The sequence below is a fragment of the Falco naumanni genome, chromosome 3 (assembly GCF_017639655.2).
Source record: "Falco naumanni isolate bFalNau1 chromosome 3, bFalNau1.pat, whole genome shotgun sequence".
NCBI lineage: Eukaryota > Metazoa > Chordata > Aves > Falconiformes > Falconidae > Falco > Falco naumanni.
Genome location: NC_054056.1, coordinates 91044225 through 91066421, shown reverse-complemented (window position 1 = coordinate 91066421; position 22197 = coordinate 91044225). Strand labels below are relative to the sequence as shown.

Here is a 22197-nt window from a genome sequence, read left to right as displayed (position 1 = left end):
TTCAGGGTCCAGCACAGAAGGAGACCAGGGTAGAGGGGTATCTGATCCTGATCTTCCTCTCTTGGGGTTCAGTCCCTCCCAAGGCGAGCGAGCAAAAGACAAGGGAGCAAACCCCACCACGGATCAGGTTGCCTGGCCCATGGACGTCTGTGCTGCTCCTGTACCAGGCTCCACAGACCCCATGGTGGCGGCGGAGGGGATACATGGATGATAACACTGCCTCCACCCCACCGGGGAGCCCCCATGAGAGACCAGCGTTCAGCAGCCGGTTATGGGGAGTCACCTGTCTCAACGCCTGCTCCAGCGGTGCGGCCAGGGCCAGGCTCTCCACATCCACCTGGGCGATCTCCTGGCACTCAGCCGTCAGCTCCAGGTGGTCCGGCCGGACCAGCACATCGTGCAGGTGCCCCAGCTCCAGAGAAATCAGAGGAGGGACGAGTCAGCTAGCGGGGCAGGAGGCGCCCACCTACAGCACCGACCCCTGCCCTCCACCCGAGCCTGCTCCAGCCCGGGGCACCCACAGCCGGCCCGGCGCTGGGGCCGCCCTGCCCGGACCCAGCACGGCAGGGGCCGAGGGAGGCTGCAGGCCGGGGTGCTCCCCCTCGGGGGAAAATACCTCCTTACTCCTCAGGTCGACCACTTTCCACAGGAGCTGGAGCAGCTCTCGCTCATCCGAGCCCAGCCTTGCCCCGTTGGTGCCCGCCGTGGTCACGAAGAGGATCACCAGGTAGTCGGGAGACGCCGTCATGGTGCCACCGGGTCAGTGGAAAGCAGCAAAAAAAAGGGGGAAGGGGGTGAAGGGGGCGGGGGGGAAAGGAAGAGAAAAGGCCAGAAACTTTCCCTGCCCGAGGTACTTCCGAGCGAGACCCGAGCGGCTGAGCCCCCAGCTGCAGCCGCACCCCCGAGGACCTGGCGCGGGGGACGCGCAGGCTGGCTGCCCCCCTTCCCTTCCCACCCCCTCTCCTTCCCGGGGCGGGCGGCGGCCGCTCCCACGCCGGCTGCACCCCTGGGAAGCGCGCAAGGGCTGCGGGCTTTTCTGCGCGGGGCCGCGGCCCTACCTGCCCCCCCCCGCCCCACGTGGTGCAGGTAGCACACACCTGGCGCCGCCCGCCCATTGGCCCCGCCGAGCGGGGACGTGGCAAGCGCGGCGGGGGCGGCCGGCGGGGCGGGGGGCCGGGATTGCGGGCGGGGCGGCGGCGGGCGAGCCGACCGGGGCCGCCGCGGGCTCCCCCGGAAGCCCCGACGTGCACCGACGGCGGCGACCGCGGCCCGGCAGGCTCCGCGCCGCCGTCGGGGCTGTGCTGCCCCGGGAAGCTGCGCGTCCCCACCGAGGGGGCGGCGGGCCCGGGCGGGGCCGCCCGCTCCTGCCGGGGCACGTCGCGGGCGGGGAGGGCAGGGCGGCCCGGCGGCCGGCTGGACGGGACGGGACGGCAGGGCAGGCGGCCGCAGCGCCCGCAGCCGCCCCGGCGGGTCTCCGCCCTCGGCGCGGGGTGAGCGCGGCCGTCGGGGGCCGGGCCGTGCGGGGCCCGGGGGCGGCGGCGCGGGGCGCGGGCCGGGGGCCGCCGGCAGCAGCGCCGGCGGGGGCTGCCGGGCGGGCTGGGGCCGGGGACCCTCTCCCTCCGCCGCGCTCCCGGCACCGCGGCTGCCCGCCCTCTGGCACGGCCGGTCCGGCCGGGCTGCCGCAGCCCTGCCCCGGGCAGCCGCCGGGATTCTGCTCCTTGTGACAGCAGCCGCTCTTCATCTTCAGGCCATCGTTGCTTGCACATGTATCCTCTGCGCGCGTGTTGCTCAAAACTTGGTTTTTGTCATAACAAATAACTGAAAAGGTCACTGAGTGTAGGGTAAACATGTAACACCAACTTTCCCCCAGGAAATCCTGTGGTACCTGTAGTTCTTTGTCTGTTTCCAACTTTAGTGTGGCGCTGCTTCTCTGAATTTTCGCCGAGGTGATTTCTTCACCGCCATTCCTTGTGCTGGTGCAGGTTTGCAGCTTGCAGTGCCTTTTATTAGCGCGTCGGTGTCTTGGTTTGGCAGACGGGAGAGGATGTGTTTCACCGCTGGGGATCCTGTCGGCAATCTGACTAGTCCTTAGCACCCAGCACCCTTGTCCAGCCCTGCCGCGGCTTGGTGCAGCGTGGTTGTCCTTGCAGGGACTGCCACCGCATTTCTGCGTGATACTTGATGTCCTTCGATAGACAGCCTTTGCACGATGTGAGAGGGCTGGAGTGATTTTCACCCTTTCTGCTATAAAATTTTGAAAATGACATTCACTGATAGCAGATGCTGCAATTTGTGGGGTAAAGATGGCAAATTAATTCCTCCTGTTTTTAAAAGCAGTGGCTGAAATTGGCCATGTGAATCTGGCATCAGGAACCACCTGAGCTAATCGTGCCCCTTTTGTCGGAGGGTTAGGGTGCCTGGGTTTCTTTGTACATTTGTCTTCAAACTTTCTGATGCATTGAGTAAAACATATGAAGCAGAGTGCTGGGGTGTGTGTCCCTAGTGGTGGCCGCAGCTGATCAGTGCTGGGTATCTGAGGAGCAGGGCTGGTCCTCACACAGCGAGTTTGCTTCGTGACCTTTGCCTAGCCTCAAGAGGAGGGATTTCATGGTATAGAGAATTTGCACAGTTTTCCTTTCAGGTCTTAGTTTAGTGCAACATCTTAAAAAAAAAAAAAAACAAAACCAACAAAAGACTTTAATAAAAAAGCCGTGAAGTACGTTTCTGAAATGACTTCACATTGGGGCATTGCAGATGGATAGTGCGTGCTTGCTTGGTTGGTCATCTTTCAGTGAGATTTAATCATTCTAGATGGTTTCTCTCCCAATGCCTGCTTGCCTTTTGAGAGGGAGCCCTTGCCTTTGTGAGGATGATTTTTGGATGGGTACCTGTTCCTTTACTTGTGATTTATTGTGTACTGGCTTATGTGTTTCTTTTTTTTCTTTCCTTTTGTGCCTTATTGGCTCATCCTATCTTGTCTCTCTCCATCTAGGAGCATCAGACTCGCCAGTTTATTGCTACGGAAGGGTGCCATTATGTATAGTAACCCCTTTCATAGGTTAAGCTGTACCCCAAAAATATTTTTAATTCCCATTATGTCTTTTGGGTTCTTGATTAATCCATGTTTATTTAATTATTTATTTATTTTGGAAGCCGCTTGCCACTAATTGCTACTGTAGTGCCATTACCTTTTATTTTTCTCTTTCTTGGGTAATACATTCCCTAAAACGCCTGTTTTCCAGTCACTGTTCCCATTCCACCCTCTTTCTTTCATGCCTGTAGTATCTGGTCTGACAACATGCACCAGTTGTTCAGGTTCCTGTGTTGTGTTGCCCAGGTTTCCTGGCGTTTGCGTACTCCCATTCCGGTTGCTTCTCCCTGGCCGTTTGTTATCCCAGGGCCTAGTTAAGCATAGTCTTTGCATGAAATCTCACCTTCCGGATGACATCAGTGTTGTTACCTGCAGGAATGTACTAACTAGGGCGCTTTGTTGCATGATGACCTCTCAAGGCTCCTCCCAGCACCTTGTTGCCGTATTTCTCTCCGCTGGTATTCCTTGTTTCCTGCCTGCTGTCCATCTGTCTAATTTCCAGCCCCATTGCTAACTTTAGTGTAACTGTTTCTCAGTCCTTTTTGTATTAGTTCTGGGTTCCCACCACACATCCTTTTGTGCCACTTTCAGGACATTTCTGAAACTACTCACACCTTCCTTTATGCTAAGAAGCTGGTCTTACCATCACCCACCCCCCAACCATGGCAAGAGACCTGCGTGCCCTCTTATCTCCTCCATGTTCCTGAAGCTTCCTCCTCTCACCCACTGACCCCATTCTTTCCAGTTTATTTTGAACAAACCTGTGACTTTGCATATCTCATTGTCTCCAGGTTTTTCCTGCGAGTTCTGTGTCTCCCACCCTGCTTTATTTCTCCATAGGAGTGTCTTCAATTCACCCCAATACCACCTGCAACTTTGTTATCCTTTCCTGCACAGACCTTTGGTTCATGCCAGGTCTCCCACCTGTATCACTCTTCCCCATCGGTGCTCATGTTTTCTTTCAGAATATCAACTTTTTACAAATGGAATGGGAGAATTAGCAGAGCTGTATCATTTTGTTGCAATGTGTTAATGGTTACCACCGTTTTTTTTTTTTAATCTCCCTAAGATAATTGCTGCTGCTAACCAAATTCTGTGTTCTCCACTTCCATCAGCCAATAAATAACTCTTCATTGATAGCCAAATCATTCCCTGAAATCATGTAACTGGGTGTGACATTCAAACATGGCCGCTTTACCTTGCAGCAGAGAAATGCTAATGACTTGTAAGCCCAGCCATGGGCTGAAATCAGTGACGTTGCATTTAGAGCCATCTGAATTAAATCCTGCAAAGTCAATTCTTCTCACATCCAAAGCCATAGCTGTTACCAGCAGCGAGGAAATCACTGCAGATAAAAACGCAGGGCTGGAATTCCCCTGCCAGTTACTGAAACTACTCCTAGCTGACCTGGTTGCAATACTGTTCCAGGCTGTTCCAGGAGAGAAGCCGTCTGACTGGGACTGCGATGCTCTGGCACAATTGTAGGCGTGATGATGCCCATGTTTGGAGTAGACATGCAATACTACTCTTGCACAGAAGTCTCTGAAGAGACCATACACAACCAAAATAAGCCATGGCAAGTGTCACTAGCAGCTGGTAAGGCGTTGTGCTACTTTAGCAAAATAGATATAAAGTTCTTTGGTTTTCTACATTAAGAAAAAAAATAACTCCAAGAGTTTAGATCTATTTATCCATCAGGTTGAGAGAGCACTCCAGTTTGGGGCAAAAATGAGAGCAGGTAAATCTGCCAGCATGGCCAGGGAGGTCCCTTGATTTTCAAATTCTGAAATGTTTCTGTGAAGGGATTTGCAGTATTTAACTACATCTGTTGAAATGAGGTGGCAGTACTAGATTCGGAAGCAATTCCAGTCAATGCGTCTCCCTGCACTGCCACAAAACACTTCTTCAGGTGTGCCAATAAAACTGGTTATGGAACTGTGTGCTGTGGTCCAGCTCCCCAGCATGTGGTGCAGGGATGGGAACTTCCTGAACTAGTTTTACGGCTGAAAATGTATATATTGAACCACAGCCTTGTTTAAACCGATGCAACGTTTTCACCTAAAGTCCAGCCTAGGGGACTGCCACTGCTGGTGCAAGTGAAACTCTGGAGCACTGAGAAAGCAGCAAGTTTAGCTACTGAAACAAAAAAGGGACTTGCCAATTCCTGGTGTGCACATAAACCGGCTTATTTAATTAAGAAGCTGTTCCAGAAACAAGACGCAGATAATATGGTATAATTATCACCGTTAAGGAAGGTGCAGGTACGTGGCTGAAGCTCCAGTTGGCAGTTCAGAGATGCTACACATCCTTTTCTAGGCTTCCTACAAAGGTAACGTGGCACAGTTTTGCTGTTACAGATGTAGAGCTTGTACACAAAACTTGTGTAACCACACACTGCTTGCGTAAGATCAACTCCACATCACTCTCCTGGCCACGGGCTGATTTTGGCTTCACGGTGTCTTCAATGCATGTACAACTTCAGTGGCTGTTGCAGAAGGGCAGCGGGTGCCAGACAAGAACATCAGGAGCCATGGGGCGGTCGCAAGGAATTGTTCTATGTGTACTTGAGAGTTTCTTATGCCTGAAAAGGGTTAGTTTTAAATAGGGAAAGGCAGCAAAAGGAATTTCACAAGCAGGACTGAATTTAGTCAGCGTTGAGCCGAAGCCAAACCTTGTGAAACCGAGCAGCAGCAAGGCTTGGGGCAGGCCTAAGCGGCGCCCGGCCACGCTCACGGCGCACACCGAGCCCCGCTGGGCAGCAGGGTTACCCCCCACCCCGCGCACCGGCTCAGCCCGCAGGCAACGAGCGCGGCGGCAGCGGCCTTGCTCCCGCCGGGGGGGAAGCCACCGCCGAGGGACAGCCCCCCAGCCCGCCCGCGCCTTTGCTCCGGCCCCAGCACAGCCGGCAGCGCCGCCACTGGCCCCGCACAGTCCCCCGGGCCGGGGAGCAACGGGGGCGGCCGCCCCGGAGCCCCGCACCGCCGGCGCCGGCGCCGCGTAAGGCGGCAGAGCGGGGCCGGCGGCGGCGGGTCCCCCGTGGGCAGGGCAACGGTGGAGCGCCCGCCCCTCTCCCTCAGACCCCTCCCCCGCTCCCGCCCCGCCCCGCTCCCTCAGGCCCCTCCCCCGCTCCCGCCCCGCCCCTGTAGCCCCCCCCCGCCCGCCCGCTGTCGCCCCGCCTTGCCCCGCTCCCGCGCCCCTCCCCCGCCAGCCCCTGCGCGCTGCGGCGGCCCGGAAGCGCTCGCGCGGCCGCCCGGAAGCCCTTCCCCCTCGGCCGAGCCAAGATGGCGGTAGACACCGCAACCGAGCTGCTGTTTTTAGACACGTTCAAGCACCAGAGCGCGGAGGTAACGTGGCGGGGGGTGTTAGGGCCGCCGCTCCCCTTCTTCCTCCTCCTATTCCCCGGCTCTGCCGGCGCCCTCCTGCCCTCGCTGGGGCCTCCCCGGGCCGCCGCGGCTGCGGGGCTGTGGTAGGCCCCGGCGGTGGCCGTCGCCTCGGCGGGTGGCCGGGCAGGAGGGAGTAGCCCCTGGCCAGGGGCTGGCTGTGGGGCGATCCCCACCCCCTCCCCGCCTTGCCCCCGCAGCCTTGTCCGGGCTGCGGTGCCGGCCCCCGCGGCGCGCCCAGCCCAGCGCTGTGCTGGCAGCCCGGGGTGCCGGGGGCTGAGGGAGCGTGGGGCGGCGGGCAGGCAGCGCAGAGCTGGAGGTAATGGGGAGGAGAGGCTAGCGGGGAGCGAAGAGGGGGAAAGTGGTTCGAGTAGCCCAGTAAGGAAGTCAGGGAAAGAGCCGTGCCAGCCACTTGTGAGATCCTCAGTGCTTTTCTATAGCTAACGAGAAGGGAAAGTATTCATGTGTATGTGAGATAGTCCCTTAGATTTATGATCTTAGTCCCTTAGATTTATACATTGTGAACAAAATATTTCAAGCTTGCTTTAGCAGTGGGAGATGGTGCAGGTATTCCACTTGGAGGCTGCTGGGATTTTGCACGTCCTTGAAGCTGCTTGTGTTGCAGCAGGCTTGCCCAGAGCTCAGCCCATTGTGCTGTTCGGGGGGGAAGAAGGGGACTGTCGGGGGGGAAAACAAAAAGTCTACTGTAACATGAGAAAAATGTTGCAGAATCATAGAATATCTCAGCCTTGTTCACGGACAGGTATAAGGGAAAAAAAGGAAGTATTTTGAGCTGATGCTGTGATTCAAAATAAATGGGAAGTTATTCTGGAGTTGTTTCTAGCTGCCAGGATCAGGGATACCCAAGTATATTTTTAATTCTACTATTTAAGACAGTATTGGACAGGAAACACTAGCTGCTACTGTTCTACTCCAGGGCAGTATGTTCTCTTATTGAATGTTTTTTAATTGTGTATAATGTTTTTGGCACTTTCATTCTTGCCCAAGACATTTCCCAAACCTGAACCTTATTGAGATTTTATTACAGGAAAAAAAAATCAAATTGGCCTACAAGAAAGCTAGAGAAGGACTTTGGTAAAGGCATGTAGTGATAGGACAATGGATAAAGGCTTTAAACTCGAAGAGGGTAGATTTAGATTAGATATTACGAAGAAATCCTTTACTGTGAGGGTGGTGAGCCCCTGGCAGGGGTTGCCCAGAGCAGCTGTGGATGCCCCATCCCTGGAAGTGCTCCAGGCCAGGCTGGATGGGGCTTTGAGCAGCCTGGTCTGGTGGAAGGTGTCCCTGCCCGTGGTAGGGGGGTTGGGAGCTAGGTGATCTTTAAGGTCCCTTCCAACCCAAACTGTTCTATGAAAAAAACGCCAGCCCAACAGTTTTGTCTTAACTGTTTAACGGTGTTCAGCATTTTACAGAATTGAATTTTTTCATTATTAGAATTGCAATATTAATTTGGTTAATAAAGAATGTTGTTTGCATTTTACATTCTTAGACTTTCTTTATTCTTTGTGTTGTAGCAAAGTACCAATATAGATGTAGTTCGTTTTCCATGTGTGGTTTACATAAATGAAGTACGTGTCATTCCTCCTGGAGTGAGAGCTCACACAAGTTTGCCTGACAGTAGGGCTTATGGGTAAGTGAAAGATACTAGCTATCTGATTTAGGAACACCTTCCTGTTATTTTTTTCTTGAACATTAATATCTCAATTCAATCTCCTATATAAAAAGGTAAAATGCATTTATGCGTTTGCTGAATTTGTAATTATTTTTGGGAATTACTTAAACAGTATAATTTAAAGCATTTTTTTCCCTTGTTACACCTACTAACTCTGATAAAGAGCTTGACTAATTTAATTTCTACTTTTCTTCTGTTTCCAGAGAGACGTCCCCACATACATTTCAACTGGACTTGTTTTTTAACAATGTTAGCAAGCCAAGTGCCCCTGTTTTTGATAGGCTGGGGAGGTAAGTACTCTGCAGATTAGTCTGTGACTTCATTATCTACCTTTTCTTCCTGAGAATTTTTTAGTGCAGAAAATGCACAATAGAAAAATCTGTATCTCCCGTGATTTTCATGTTTGGTCTGGGGTTTGCTAGTCTGTGTTCTTGCCCTTTTCCTCCAATCTGTATGGGAGGGCAGGAGTTCATACTTGAGGCGGAAAAGAGTCTATTATTTTTAAACTTACAGAGCCCATATATATTAGTGAAACTTATTTTGTAGAAATAAGTGGTTTGCACTCTTGTCTTTAAGGGCATGTATTTGTTCAGTGTTTTATTATTGGCTTATGTGTTTAGTACTGCTGTGTTTCATTTCTGTAAACACGCTTTATATTAGTGGAAAACCAACTTTGTGTATTTTATTTAACAGCCTTGAATATGATGAAAACACTTCAATTATATTCAGACCCAATGCAAAGGTAATGCAGTGTGATTTAAACCTCTGTTTCTACATGCTTGTCATTTAGGTATAGATATGGTTGCCTGTGGTGCATTGGCACTGTGTAAAGCATCTGTTGTTTAAAATCTTAGTCTAAAACCTACCTGTACTGTTCAGATATTCATTACTTTAGAGTCTGCATCTATAAGTAGAAGATTTGATTGCTGGACAAGTCCTATGGAGATTACCCACAAAACTATCCGCTACTTGTGAGCAAAGATGAATTAGAATGTTGTGGCTGCAGGCCACAGCTAAGCACATAATTTTCAGTTCTGTTTGGGTTTATTTCATTCAGATCAGTGTTTGTATGACCCATGATAACGTGGGTTTTTTTCATTAATAGGTGTAGCAGATTAGGCAATATATTGCAAGGAATTGAATAGTTTTAGAGAAAGAATATTTGTTTGTTGTAATGATTGATTTATTTGAAGTTTTCCCAGTTTTCAAAACTTGGGGCAGAGAGGTATTTTAATGTTTGGTCCTCTCTTGCTTTTATGCAGATACTGATACAGTGATATTCAAATAAATATTCTGAAGTTGTCCTGTGTTGTTTTTAAGTGCTTCTTTTTTTTTTTTAAAAAACAACAGGTCAACACGGATGGATTGGTTCTAAGAGGGTGGTATAACTGTCTGACTTTAGCAATATATGGCTCAGTTGACAGGGTAATAAGTCATGAGAGAGAGTCACCTCCACCACCCCCACCTCCGCCACCACCTCCCCAGCAACAGCCTGGTTTGAAAAGAAACCCGAAACATGGTAAGCCTTATTGAGAAGACATAGATTTTTATATTTTTTTTAAATCAACATTATAGTATCCCATCTGAAAAAAACCCTCAATTCTTTAACATTTTAGAATTCAGCGGCTTTATTTTTCTGGCTTTATGTCTTTGTTCTTTAGTTTTGTGTTTTCTTTTAGATTTGTATTGAATGTTTTAAGTAGATTCTTATTTTTTTTGAGAGTGGGTTACCTGATCAATTGCTAATTACTTAGAATGGTCAGAATGCAGGTTAATTTGTGTGAACTCATTAAAATTTAGATTATTGAAATCTTAAAAAAAAAGTGATTAGTATTAAAATCATAACAAGAAAACTTCACAGTCATAATTAACTTTTCTTTTGTGACTTACGTGTAAAATACATCACAGAAGAGTGTTTGCTTTGCATCGGTGTTAGAATGGCCATGAATAGGATCCGTGAATAAGTTTCTGTTTTAATTTTGGGTTTAGTTTTAAAATTAGAACTGTCCTGTTCAAGATACTTTAAAAAAAAAGTTTACATTTTAATCAACTGTTTTTTACAACACAGAGTATTTGAATTTTGCACCCCAACAGCGGTAACTCAGATATTATTGATAGAATTACAGTATTGCTAATGTCAAAGCCAAAAATGGCAATTACCCATGGCAATTTTAAGCCAGTATTATATTAAAAGACCATCAGTGTTAATAAGCTTGCTTAGTGATGTAGTTCTTGTTTATATCAAAAGTGACTTCATAAAACTGCCTCGCATGCTGCAGATGCAGAATACAGATTAAATAACAGCTGGGAAATTAAGGTGTTCCTCGTCAAAAGTAGTACTGAAAAACTAAGATTTCCTGCTTCTATTCCTGTGATTCCATTAAATGCAAGTTTTTATTTTCACAATAAATATAGTTGATGGAGAGAAGGAAGACCAGTTCAACGGCAGCCCTCCGAGACCACAGCCTAGGGGACCAAGGACACCTCCAGGCCCTCCTCCTCCTGATGACGATGAGGATGAACCAATGCCAGTGTCAGGTAGGATGAAGAAAGGCTGTGATTTATCTGCTGCACATCACTGCTTAGTGGAGGCAGAATTCTGCGTTTGTGCTCGATACGACGTTTCCTGTCTACTGTTACTCCTGCTGGACAGATGGGAAAGGGATTTGAAAGAAAATGTGTTGGCTATAAGTTGTATAAATTTAAAAGTTAGACTTGAGAATATCAGCAGTTGACTAATACACTGCTTGAACATGCTGCTCATATTTTATATAAATGTTCTGTTGACTCTGGTATTCATTGTCCTTCTCAATCCCTCTGAAGCATCTGCCAAGTTCTCTCTTCTCTGTATAGGTTAAAAGTGCCAAGAACTCTATGTATTTCTTTATAGTCTTAATGAACTAAGTGATTGTTGCTTGTGTTCAGTCTAATCACGTGAAGATTTTCCTCAAGATGCTTTTTTTATCTCCACTATGCTCAATGCAAAATTCTAAAACATATATGTTGCTGTAAAAGACAGCAAAAAATGTTTCTACAAATACATTAGCAGCAAAAGGAGGGCTAAGGAGAATCTCCACCCTTTATTGAATGTAGGGGGAAACATTGTGACAAAGGATGAGGAAAAGGCCGAGGTACTTAATGCCTCCTTTGCTTCAGTCTTTTAATAGTAAGACCAGTTATTTGCTGGGTACCGAGCCCCCCTGAGCTGGAAGACAGGGGTGGGGAGCAGAATGAAGCCCCCGCAGTTCGATGAGAAATGGTCAGCGACCTGCTGCTCCACTTAGACACACAGAAGTCTATGGGGCCAGGTGGATCCACTCAGGGTACTGAGAGAGCTGGCGGAAGTACTCAGCAAGCCACTTTCCATCATTTATCAGCAGTCCTGGCTAAGTGGGGAGGTCCCAGCTGACTGGAGGTTAGCAAGTGTGATACCCATCCACAAGAAGGGCCAGAAAGAGGATCTGGGGAACTACAGGGCTGTCAGACTGAGTTCAGTACCGGGGAAGGTTTATCAATCATCCTGAGCACCGTCAAATGGCGTGTACAGGACAACCAGGTCATCTGGCCCAGCCAGCATGGGGTTATGAAGGCAGGTCCTGCTTGACTAACCTGAACACCTTCTATGACAATGCGTCCTACTTGGTGGATGAGAGAGAGGCTGTGGTGGATGTTTAACTAGACTTCAGTAAAGCATTTGACAGAGTTTCCCACAGCATTCTCCTGGAGGAACTAGCTGCTTGTGGCTTGGAGAGGTTTACTCTACACTGGATAAAAAAATGGCTGGATGACTGGGCCCAAAGAGTGCTGGTGAATGGAGTTACATCCAGCTGGTGGCTGGTCGCAAGTGCTGTTCCCCAGGGCTCAGTGCTGGGGCCAGTTCTGTCAATTTCTTTATCAATGATCTGGACAAGTGGATTGAGTGCAGTAAGTTGGCAGCTGACAGCAAGTTGTGGGGGAGTGTTGCTCTGCTGGAGGGCAGGAGGCTCTGCAGAGGGATCTGGGCAGGCTGGACTGATGGGCCGAGCCCAGTTGTAGGAGGTTCAACCAGGCTCAGTGCCGGGCCCTGCCCTCGGGTCACAGCAGCCCCAGGCAGCGCTGCAGGCTGGGGCAGAGCGGCTGGGAAGCTGCCTGGGGGAGAAGGCCCTGGGGGAGCTGGGTGACGGCCGGCTGGGCATGAGCCAGCAGTGTGCCCGGGGGGGCAAGGGGGCCCACAGCGTCCTGGCCTGTATCAGAAACTGTGTGGCCAGCAGGTGATCGTCCCCCTGCACTGGGCACTGGTGAGGCCGCCCCTCGAATCCGGGGTTCAGTTTTGGGCCCCTCACCACAAGAGGGACGTTGAGGTGCTGGAGCGTGTCCAGAGAAGGGCAACGGGGCTGGTGAAGGGTCTGGAGCACAGGTCTTGTGAGGAGCGGCTGAGGGAGCTGGGGGTGTTTAGTCTGGAGAGGAGGAGGCCCAGGGGAGACCTTGTTGCTCTCTACAGCTGCCTGAGAGGAGGCTGTAGGCAGGTGGGGGTTGGTCTCTTCTCCCAGATAACAAGTGACAGTACAAAAGGAAACGGCCTCAAGTTACACCAGAGGAGGTTTAGATTGGATATTAGGAGAAATTTCTTCACAGAAATGGTGGTTAATCATTGGGACAGTGTGCTGCAGTCACCATCCCAGGAGGTGTTTAAAAGATGTGTAGACACAGTGCTTAGGAACATGCTTTAGTGGTAGACTTGGCAGTGATGGTTGGACTTCATCTTAAAGGTCTTTTCCAACCTAAATGATTCTATGATTCTGTATTATTGATTATTTGTTTTCAGAGACGTAGTCTTACTTCTTAAACTTTGTCTGTATTTTTAGTGGTTGGGGAAAAAGAAGATGATGTTGACCATAGGGAGGATTACTTTGAGCCCATTTCTCCTGATCGAACATCCATTCATCAAGAAAGCCAATATTCTGATGATGGAGAAGTGGAGGAAGATCAACCAGAAGAAGGAGAAGATGAAGATGATGTGGATGTTGAGGAGGAGGATGACGATGATGATGATGATGATGATGAGCATACAGTAGAGAGCATTGCTGATGAGGAAGAGGAAGAGGAGGAGGAAGATGAAGATGATGAAGAGGGTGAAGAGGAGGAAGAAGGTGAAGGTAAGTGAAGTTGTAAAAAGTTAACAAAAAAAAATCAGGTTTATGAAATGTTGATGGCAGTATGATTGTGCTGACAAGGTGTGAAGAGAACTGGGTCTTTTCCCCGTGGTCATTGCACCATTGCCTGCCTTATTTATGGTTCTGACATCTCTCAATGACAGTGTTTTGCTGTGGAATATTTATATATATATATAAAATATAATAATAGAGGAATATAGATACAGCTTTTATAGGTGAGAATGAACATTCAGTCTTGTTGCCTATTCTGTTTAAAAATGTTGGGAAGTGGCGAAAGAAATTTCTTAACTTAAAAATCAAGTAAAGTTGGTTAAGTAATAAAAGTCAGTAGACATCTTCTTGTATTACTTAAAGTTCCCACCCATGCCTATGCAAAGTTTCAGACTAGAAGTTTTATTTTATTTTTTTTTTTTTGAGAAGGTTCTGTGCAGTTATTAACTGGTTTATTCATGACCAATTTTGTTTCATAACTGAATCTTTATCTTTTTAGGAGATGACGGATATGAGCAGATTTCAAGTGATGAAGATGGAATTGCTGATCTGGAACGTGAAACATTTAAGTATCCAAGCTTTGATATTGAATATACTCCTGAGGATCTGGCATCTGTGCCTCCTGTGACATACGAACCTTTTGAAAGGGAGCTTGGACCTCTTCTATACTTCAGCTGCCCTTACAAGACTGTATTTGAAAATGAAGTTGGTAAAATAAAGGACCAAGATCCAGAAAAAGAGAATTCAGGGGCAGTGGAAGCCTCAGTTAAATTAACTGAACTGTTGGAATTATATCAAGAGGAAAGGGGTGCAAAGTGGGTCACTGCATTAGAAGAAGTTCCAAGTTTAATAGTAAAAGGATTGAGCTACTTGCAGGTGAAAGACACAAAGCAAGACTATATTACCCAGCTAGTAGACTGGACCCTGCAAGCTTTAAACCTTCAGGTAGCTCTCAAACAGCCCATTGCTTTGAATGTCCGACAACTCAAAGCTGGGACGAAATTGGTGTCATCGTTAGGAGAATGTGGGACTCAAGGAATAACAGCACTCTTGCAGGCAGGAGTTATTAACGTGTTATTTGAACTGTTGTTTGCAGATCATGTGTCATCCTCCCTTAAACTTAATGCTTTTAAAGCTTTGGATAGTGTTATTAGTATGACTGAGGGAATGGAAATGTTTCTAAGAGGTGGTGTAGATGTACATGAAAAAAGTGGTTATCAGAAACTCCTGGAACTCATACTGTTAGATCAGACTGTGAGAGTAGTTACTGCTGGTTCTGCAATTCTCCAGAAATGTCACTTCTATGAGATTCTGTCAGATATTAAAAAGGCAGTTGATCAGTTAGCAGAGAACACTCCTCCTCTTCCCAATCACACAGAGCCAGAACAGGACCAGGAATTGGCAGGACTTGAAAGAACCAACCAAGAATATGAGAATGATGTGGAGGCTCCTATGGACATGGATCATCTTTTGGAATCTTCTAATATAAGTGAAGGAGAGATGGAAAAACTTGTTAGTCTTCTTGAAGAAATCTTCCATTTGATGGAAACTGCTCCTCATACAATGATTCAGCCACCTGTGAAATCTTTCCCAACCATGGCACGCATTACAGGCCCTCCAGAGAGGGATGATCCTTACCCTGTCCTGTTTAGGTATGGCAGTTGCAAGTTCCTATTTCCTTCAGCTTGATGTAGATATTTTTCAGGGGTGACCTTGTTGACTAACACTTTTCTAGATATTTCACTACTTACTTTATTAGAGGCTTCTAGATTGTGCTCATAAAGTCTGAGACAGTTTGATAGTTAATGTACCTGTTATTTTGTTGGCTTTCAATGAAACTTAGCATGCATATAATGAGAGGTTAACTCCTTGTTATTACTGGTACCAGGCTAGCACATCAGTGGCATTCGTAGATCCTAGTTGCTGTACAAGTTCATATTTAAAAATTATTATATATCGAGAGTGTTTTCCGTTTGTCATCTTGGAACACGTGTACATGTATGGATAAAACAAGTCTGGAGTACTGCTGTCTCTGTGCTGAGGTGGCAAGATACAAGCCAGCCCCGGCTGGAAGTCCTGCAGTTGTGTCAGTGTAGCTCACTGTTTCACAGCATAGGTTGAGGGGTTGAGGCCCTGCCTGCTTTAAAGGATCCCATGGGTTATTTCTTTTAGCAAACTTCTGTCCGGAAAGTATTTTTGTAAATTCTAACAGGTTTCTTTGATAGTAGATGTGTAGGTCATGGCTGAATAGAACTATCTACATGAAAAGAGTCTTCAGATCACCTCTTACATAAGCTATAATGACTATAATCTCTTAGCACATTTCAAACATTTAATGCAGCATCGATGATGATTCAGATACAGCAAATGTAATAAAATATAAAGTGTCGTTTTGGTTGTAGATAAGGTGAGGTTGGTGGGGTTTTTTTTGAGATCAGAACTTTAGGAATTTATTTCCTATAAATGTTATAGCAATTATGTTTTGTAAGATTAAAATTTTGTACTACATAATTAGTTCTTATTTCTCATAGTCTGCAGAGCAGTAAGTACTGAAGCTAAGAGGCATGTAACTTTCTGTCATGTTATTCTGCAGTGTTGACAGATGATTGTAGTATTACTGATTATTTTCCTGTTTGTGGTTTTTTTTTCAGATATCTTCATAGTCACCATTTCTTGGAATGCATTACTTTGCTACTTTCTATTCCAGTGACAGGTGCACATCCAGGTGTGCTTCAAGCTATACGAGATATTTTGCGTTTCCTGGCACAGTCACAGAAGGGTCTTCTTTTCTTTATTTCCGAGTATGAAGCAACAAACTTGTTGATTAGAGCACTTTGTCAGTTTTCTGATCCGGATCAAGAGGAAGGTCTCCAATCAGACAGTGCCAACGAGGATACTTTTGCCCTGTGGCTCCTGCATTCAACACAGACGTTACAGTGCATTTCAGAATTATTCTGCCACTTTCAGCGGTGCACAGCCAGTGAGGAGACTGACCATTCAGATCTTCTAGGAACACTTCACAACCTTTACTTGATTACCTTTAACCCTGTGGGAAGATCTGCTGTGGCTCATGTATTCAGTCTGGAGAAAAATCTCCAGAGTCTTATTACTTTAATGGAGTACTATTCCAAAGAAGCTTTAGGGTAATTTGTGCATTTATTTATATCCTTTAGGTTTTCACAGTTTAAAAGTATTTATCTTTTACAAATAATTCAGTAAATCTAAAATATGTTTTCCTTTTAGATTACCTTGTTTTTATTTAAAAACAAAGCAAGCAAGTAAGTAGGCAGTTTTCATTCAAGCATAAAATTTGCCTGTGAAACAAGCGAAAGATTTGACTGGGGGAATTGGATACTATACACTTCTCTGGGTGGCAGTCTCTCAGTTCCTCAAGTTCCTATAAGTGTTAAAACCATTATTTTCTCTGGACAGGCAGTTTTACTACTTTAGGTAGCAGTGCTTTTAAAACAAAGTTGTGGAGAAAGATTTGTGTGCTGCTTGACTTGTTCATCTTTTGTGGATGCTGAAATAAGTATGAAGCCAATGTAAAAGGAAGCTTTCACTTTTCAAAAAACAGGAGAAAATGGTTAGAGGATTTCTTGTTGTTGATAATTAATTGGGGCAATCCTTGGTGAAGGTAAAAGTTCTGTAGGTAGATTTTTAGGGCTGAACGAATGAAAATCTAACAGCCAGCCAGTTGTATTGGATGAGATCTAAAGAAAATCCTTATTGCTGTTTCAGAGACTCAAAGTCTAAGAAGTCAGTTGCTTATAATTATGCCTGCATCCTTGTTTTGCTGGTGGTTCAGTCTTCCAGTGATGTCCAGATGCTGGAGCAGCACTCGGCGCCTTTGCTGAAGCTTTGTAAAGCAGATGAAAATAACACCAAATTGCAAGGTACAGTATGTGTCATTATCAGCTGAATTGTTTGAATGTATAGAAGAAACCTTTTATATGTGGGTAATTGGTGCTTCATGATCATCTGGTGTGGGTAATGTATATAAATGACATTTGTTTTCCAGCTGCATCTGATTAGTTGAGCCACTGAGATAATGTGGTGGGGTTTTTTTCTGTTAATGAGAGTTAAATAGGAAATTCTTTACAGTTAAATTATTTTTCAAGTAATATTAACTACCATGAATTTTGGGTGATGACAGGAAGTTTGAAATTATTTCTGTGTTGAGAAAAGGAGAGCAAATTTTAGCAAAAATGGATCAACTTGTCAGTGAGCTGACTTTATTTTTGTTGTTCCCTTTAGTGATGTAACCTTACAGGGTCTTTATATACTAATAAATACTCATGGGACTGTTTTTTGGCACCTAGGCCAACTGGCATGAAATAGTCCATGCTACCCTGCTACTAAATCTTTTGACCTTCAAACCGTGTCTTGGTGTGTTTTCCCTGGTTTGTGTTGACTCAGATCAGGCCCAGGTCATTTGGAAAAAGCCTGCTAGGGACCATTTTGACACCTGAATATTGAACATCTGATGTCCAGACTTGGGCTCTGCCCTGCTTAACTGACTCATATAGACATACCAATAATTTATTCCAAAACTTAAATGCACTGAAAGAAATCAGAATTCTTCAAAGTTTAAGTTTAATTACCTCCTCTGCCATGCTTTTATTTCTTTGCTCCTCACCTGACCATCAGTTTCATGAGAAGCACAGCTAGTTTATAAAATCAGATCATGAAATCAGTCTGAAAATAGTTGTCAATTCATACCCAGTCAACCTTTGAACCTTCACATTCTTTTAAATATTTTCAGGATCAATAGGTTTTCAAACTTTAAATCTCTTGTCCTCAAAAATTGGGACTCTTAGGTTATTCTGGACTGAGAGAGAGACTGTTAATCTGTAAGGACTTCCAGAGAGAGTATGTGTTACTGGTGCAGAGGCTGGCTCCATGCAGGCATTTCATAGGAGTTCTGTATAATAACCTGTTCTGTACATTAAGGGGAATGTGTTTTGGCCCTTGCTCTTGATGGCCTTTTCTTTAGGTGACAGGGAGACTCTTAGAGTCTTTTATTTGTAATTAAACATATTTTACAATACAGATAATAAGTTGAAAATTATTTGAGTGTTTGGGTTAACTTGAGCTAGATTTTGTCTGTCTACATGAGGTGTATTGCCTGTTCTGAACTCTTATTTTTGTTGATGCTTTTCAGCTGGCTACAGCTGCAATGTACGCCTCAGAACTTTGAAACTTGGCCTTAGTACCTGTTGTGTTATTTAAGTACATTTGTACTGAAAAAAGTTTTATGTTCATGAGTGAAATAAATGCCAAAATGTCAAGTTCCTTGATTTACTGTTTTGTTTTATTTTCTCACAGAGCTCAGCAAGTGGCTTGAACCTTTGAAAAATCTTAGATTTGAAATAAATTGTATTCCAAATCTCATTGAATATATCAAACAGGTTAGTAAAGTACAGATAGATGCTATCTTTTAGTTGTGCTTCATAAGCTTAGACCTTTTGTAGTTTGATATTTTATCTCGGGTATGCACTAACATGAGATTTAAAAATATATACTGTTAGTCAAAATAGATGTTTTTATTAAAGCGTATGATCTAGACCAGTTCTTGTAATTAGTGATATTTATTGAAACGAAATCTTAAGGTAACTACATGATGCAAATATCCAACTTTTTAAATCTTCTAGCTTTCCATAAAACCACAATGCAAACATTGACCCTCCTTTTTTTTTTTTTTTTTTTCTTCTGCTGTATTTGTGCCTCCTTTTCGAAAGGTGGAATAATTGAACTTAAATTTTGTGAAATATTTACAGTAACTAAATACAGAATTTGAATACTAAGCTAGTGATATACTGATGGTAATGTCCTTCCTTATAATATGGGTTCTTTTTTTTGTTTGTTTGTTTCCTGTAAAGAATATTGACAGTTTGATGACCCCAGATGGAGTTGGTCTTCCTACTGCACTTCGAGTTCTTTGTCACGTTGCGTGTCCACCCCCTCTGGTAGAAGGTATGGTTGATACATTTCTACTACTTAACATAGAAATCTTTGTTTTCTACTTAAGCATGTCTAAAGTGTAACTGTGATCACCCAGGAGAAATTAGACATATGTTATTTCTTTTCCATACAGGTCAGCAGAAAGACCTTAAATGGAATCTTGCAGTTATTCAGCTCTTTTCTTCTGAGGGAATGGACACCTTCATCCGGGTATTACAGAAGCTGAACAGCATACTTATTCAGCCTTGGCGACTCCATGTCAACATGGGCACCACACTTCACAGAGTCACTACTATTTCTATGGCTCGCTGTACACTTACTCTCCTTAAAACAATGCTAACAGAACTCCTGAGGGGTGGATCTTTTGAATTCAAGGACATGCGTGTTCCATCAGCACTTGTTTCTTTGCACATGCTGCTGTGTTCTATTCCTCTCTCAGGCCGCTTAGATAGTGATGAACAAAAAATTCAGAATGACATTGTTGATATCTTACTGACTTTTACACAAGGTGTTAATGAAAAGCTTACCATTTCTGAGGAAACTTTGGCGAACAATACTTGGTCTTTAATGCTGAAGGAAGTTCTCTCTTCAATTCTGAGAATTCCCGAAGGCTTTTTTTCTGGACTTATACTGCTTTCAGAGTTGTTGCCTCTTCCGCTGCCCATGCAGACGACTCAGGTATAATTTAAATTTATTTAGTTTTTAAAGAATTTTAATTCTGTATAACCCTTAGACCATTTTTTTAGTTGTGGAAAAAACAGCTATGTGAAAGAATTAAAGTTTCTGTAAAGCAATTGTATTCATAAAGATTCTTTGAAGATACATCTTTGTCATCAGAAACAAAATTGTTATTTTTTGGAGCATCTTTTTAGATTAGCAGTCATATGTTGTTGTTTTGTTCCTTGTGAAATTTTCTAGACTCCCATTCTATTACTAGAATGATTGGCTATGTAGCCTTTGAATTTAACCCTGAATGCCAAACTCTTGGTATTTAAGGCTTGTCTTTCTTTTGGCATGGCTCTTGTATTTGTTATCTTTGAGTAAACATAAAAGGTGTGTGGCAACCCGTGGTCCTGAAGGAATGCCTAATTTGCTGGAATCGTGCCCTACCATTCAGTGATAGTAATGAAAATAGCGCTCCATGTTTTTGAGGGCAGTATTAGAACTTATTCTTTATACTTTGTGATAGAATTCAGGTTTTATCATAAAAGTTGAAAGGGAAGATCTCTTGTCCTTCTGTTCCTGCAGGTAATTGAACCGCATGATATTTCAGTGGCACTCAACACCAGGAAGCTGTGGAGTATGCATCTTCACGTTCAGGCCAAACTGATACAAGAGATCGTTCGATCTTTCTCCGGTTCATCTTGCCAGCCTATTCAGCATATGTTGAGACGTATTTGTGTGCAGTTGTGTGACTTGGCTTCACCCACAGCTCTTCTTATCATGAGGACTGTATTGGATCTGATTGTAGAAGACCTACAAAGGTATCTTTATTTCCTATTGCAAGAATTTCTTTAATGAACTGTTAAATTCACCTTGGTTCTGTGCAGTAGTTTTAGCAGGAGGAAAATACTTTCAGAAATATTACTTATCCGTTACGAACTCATATGAATTCTCAGTGCAATGCTGTATAATCTGTCCTGATAATGCTTAATGTTGCCAAGGAGCCATCTCATACTTTTAAATTTGCATGTAGACAGTTTCACGTTGTATGCTTATGGTAAGTATTTTAAGAAGATTTTCTTCAGGCTGTCCCTGCTAAGCCTTTTGTCATTTGTGAAGTGCTTCTAAAAGACCTATCTTCTATAAATAAGAAAAGTACGCCAGTAAAGTTTGCTATACTGGGATTTGCATATTAACAGCAAAATGTGTAGTTGTTTGTAAGCTGGAGGAAATTGAATACTATAAATTCAGAGGGTTTTGAAACAATGAGTACTATTTATTTAAAAGTGTGATTATCCACATAGAATTGGATATTGTTTGTGTAAAAGCATATTTATCTGTGTACAATTAGATTCCCTGTAGTATGTTGAATGCATAGCAGATTAGTTAATTTATGATGCAACCAGAAGTCATTTAGTGAAGGCTGAGCAGTTTTCAAAAAGTAAATGAAACCCTAAGTTTAAGTGTGTAAACTAGGTGTTTTTTAAAAAAATGCAGAATTATTAGTCCTGTAATGGTTGTTTTGATAGTTTTTTAGATCACTGTAAACGGCTTTTTCAAACTGCATTGATATCCTTTCAGCAACGCAGAAGATAAAGAGAAACAGTACACTGGACAGACCACTCGATTGCTTGCTTTATTGGATGCCCTGGCTTCACACAAAGCTTGTAAATTGGCTATTTTGCATCTTACCAGTGGAACTACTAAAGGTGATGAAAAGTATGCAGAGGTTTTCCAGGAGCTCTTGGCTTTAATGCGATCGACTGCGGACAATGTCAGTCATCAACAATGCGCTGAATATGTAACTTCCCTTTTGCAGTCCCTCTGTGATCAGGTATTTTCTATTTTTAATGCTTAAGTGTTGATAATTGTAGGAGACAAATTATATGAGGTAGTTTCTTAAGTGACTGCTTTTTTCCAAAAGAAAAAAGAAAATCCACATTGTTAAAACAGAAAGAAAAAATATGGATGGAGAATGTGTATGGTTGGCTGCTTTGGCAGACTTGCTGTCTTGTTGCTCTTGAATGTAAATCCTTTAATTTTATGCTATCTTTTTTGGATTATGTGCATTATTCTGGTAGCTTATTAGAGACCAAAACCTGAATGGCACAAAGAACGCCTGTCTCCTCAGCTGAGAGGGATGCCATTTTTCCCTGTGGGCCACTGGCAAAACTTGAGCTGTCACTATTCACTTCTTACCTAGTTGAAAAAATGAGTATCTCTTAGTTGCCTAAATGAAACCTCTTTAAAACGTATTCCAAA

The 22197-nt window shown here is 44.7% G+C and overlaps 2 protein-coding genes across 4 annotated transcripts in view; one reads left to right on the top strand and one right to left on the bottom strand.

Annotated features, from left to right (window-relative positions):
* The window catches only part of ESRP1 (epithelial splicing regulatory protein 1), a 34232-nt gene extending 33050 nt beyond the window's left edge, over positions 1 to 1182 (bottom strand). For all 3 annotated transcript variants that reach the window (XM_040587658.1, XM_040587657.1, XM_040587659.1), the window contains exons 1-2: positions 617 to 1182; positions 284 to 412 (exon numbers count right to left, since the gene is read on the bottom strand). In XM_040587658.1, coding sequence (XP_040443592.1) covers positions 284 to 412; positions 617 to 748 — 261 coding nt within the window. In that variant the 5' untranslated portion in view covers positions 749 to 1182. The remainder of the gene's footprint in view (positions 1 to 283; positions 413 to 616) is intronic.
* A 5120-nt stretch (positions 1183 to 6302) lies between these two features.
* The window catches only part of VIRMA (vir like m6A methyltransferase associated), a 28437-nt gene continuing 12542 nt past the window's right edge, over positions 6303 to 22197 (top strand). Inside the window, exons 1-15 of the mRNA XM_040586335.1 lie at positions 6303 to 6435; positions 8007 to 8122; positions 8368 to 8454; positions 8858 to 8906; positions 9515 to 9683; positions 10580 to 10702; positions 13009 to 13299; positions 13808 to 14960; positions 15960 to 16451; positions 17050 to 17204; positions 18637 to 18719; positions 19191 to 19284; positions 19406 to 19950; positions 20521 to 20756; positions 21517 to 21769. Coding sequence (XP_040442269.1) covers positions 6373 to 6435; positions 8007 to 8122; positions 8368 to 8454; positions 8858 to 8906; positions 9515 to 9683; positions 10580 to 10702; positions 13009 to 13299; positions 13808 to 14960; positions 15960 to 16451; positions 17050 to 17204; positions 18637 to 18719; positions 19191 to 19284; positions 19406 to 19950; positions 20521 to 20756; positions 21517 to 21769 — 3909 coding nt within the window. The 5' untranslated portion in view covers positions 6303 to 6372. The remainder of the gene's footprint in view (positions 6436 to 8006; positions 8123 to 8367; positions 8455 to 8857; positions 8907 to 9514; positions 9684 to 10579; positions 10703 to 13008; positions 13300 to 13807; positions 14961 to 15959; positions 16452 to 17049; positions 17205 to 18636; positions 18720 to 19190; positions 19285 to 19405; positions 19951 to 20520; positions 20757 to 21516; positions 21770 to 22197) is intronic.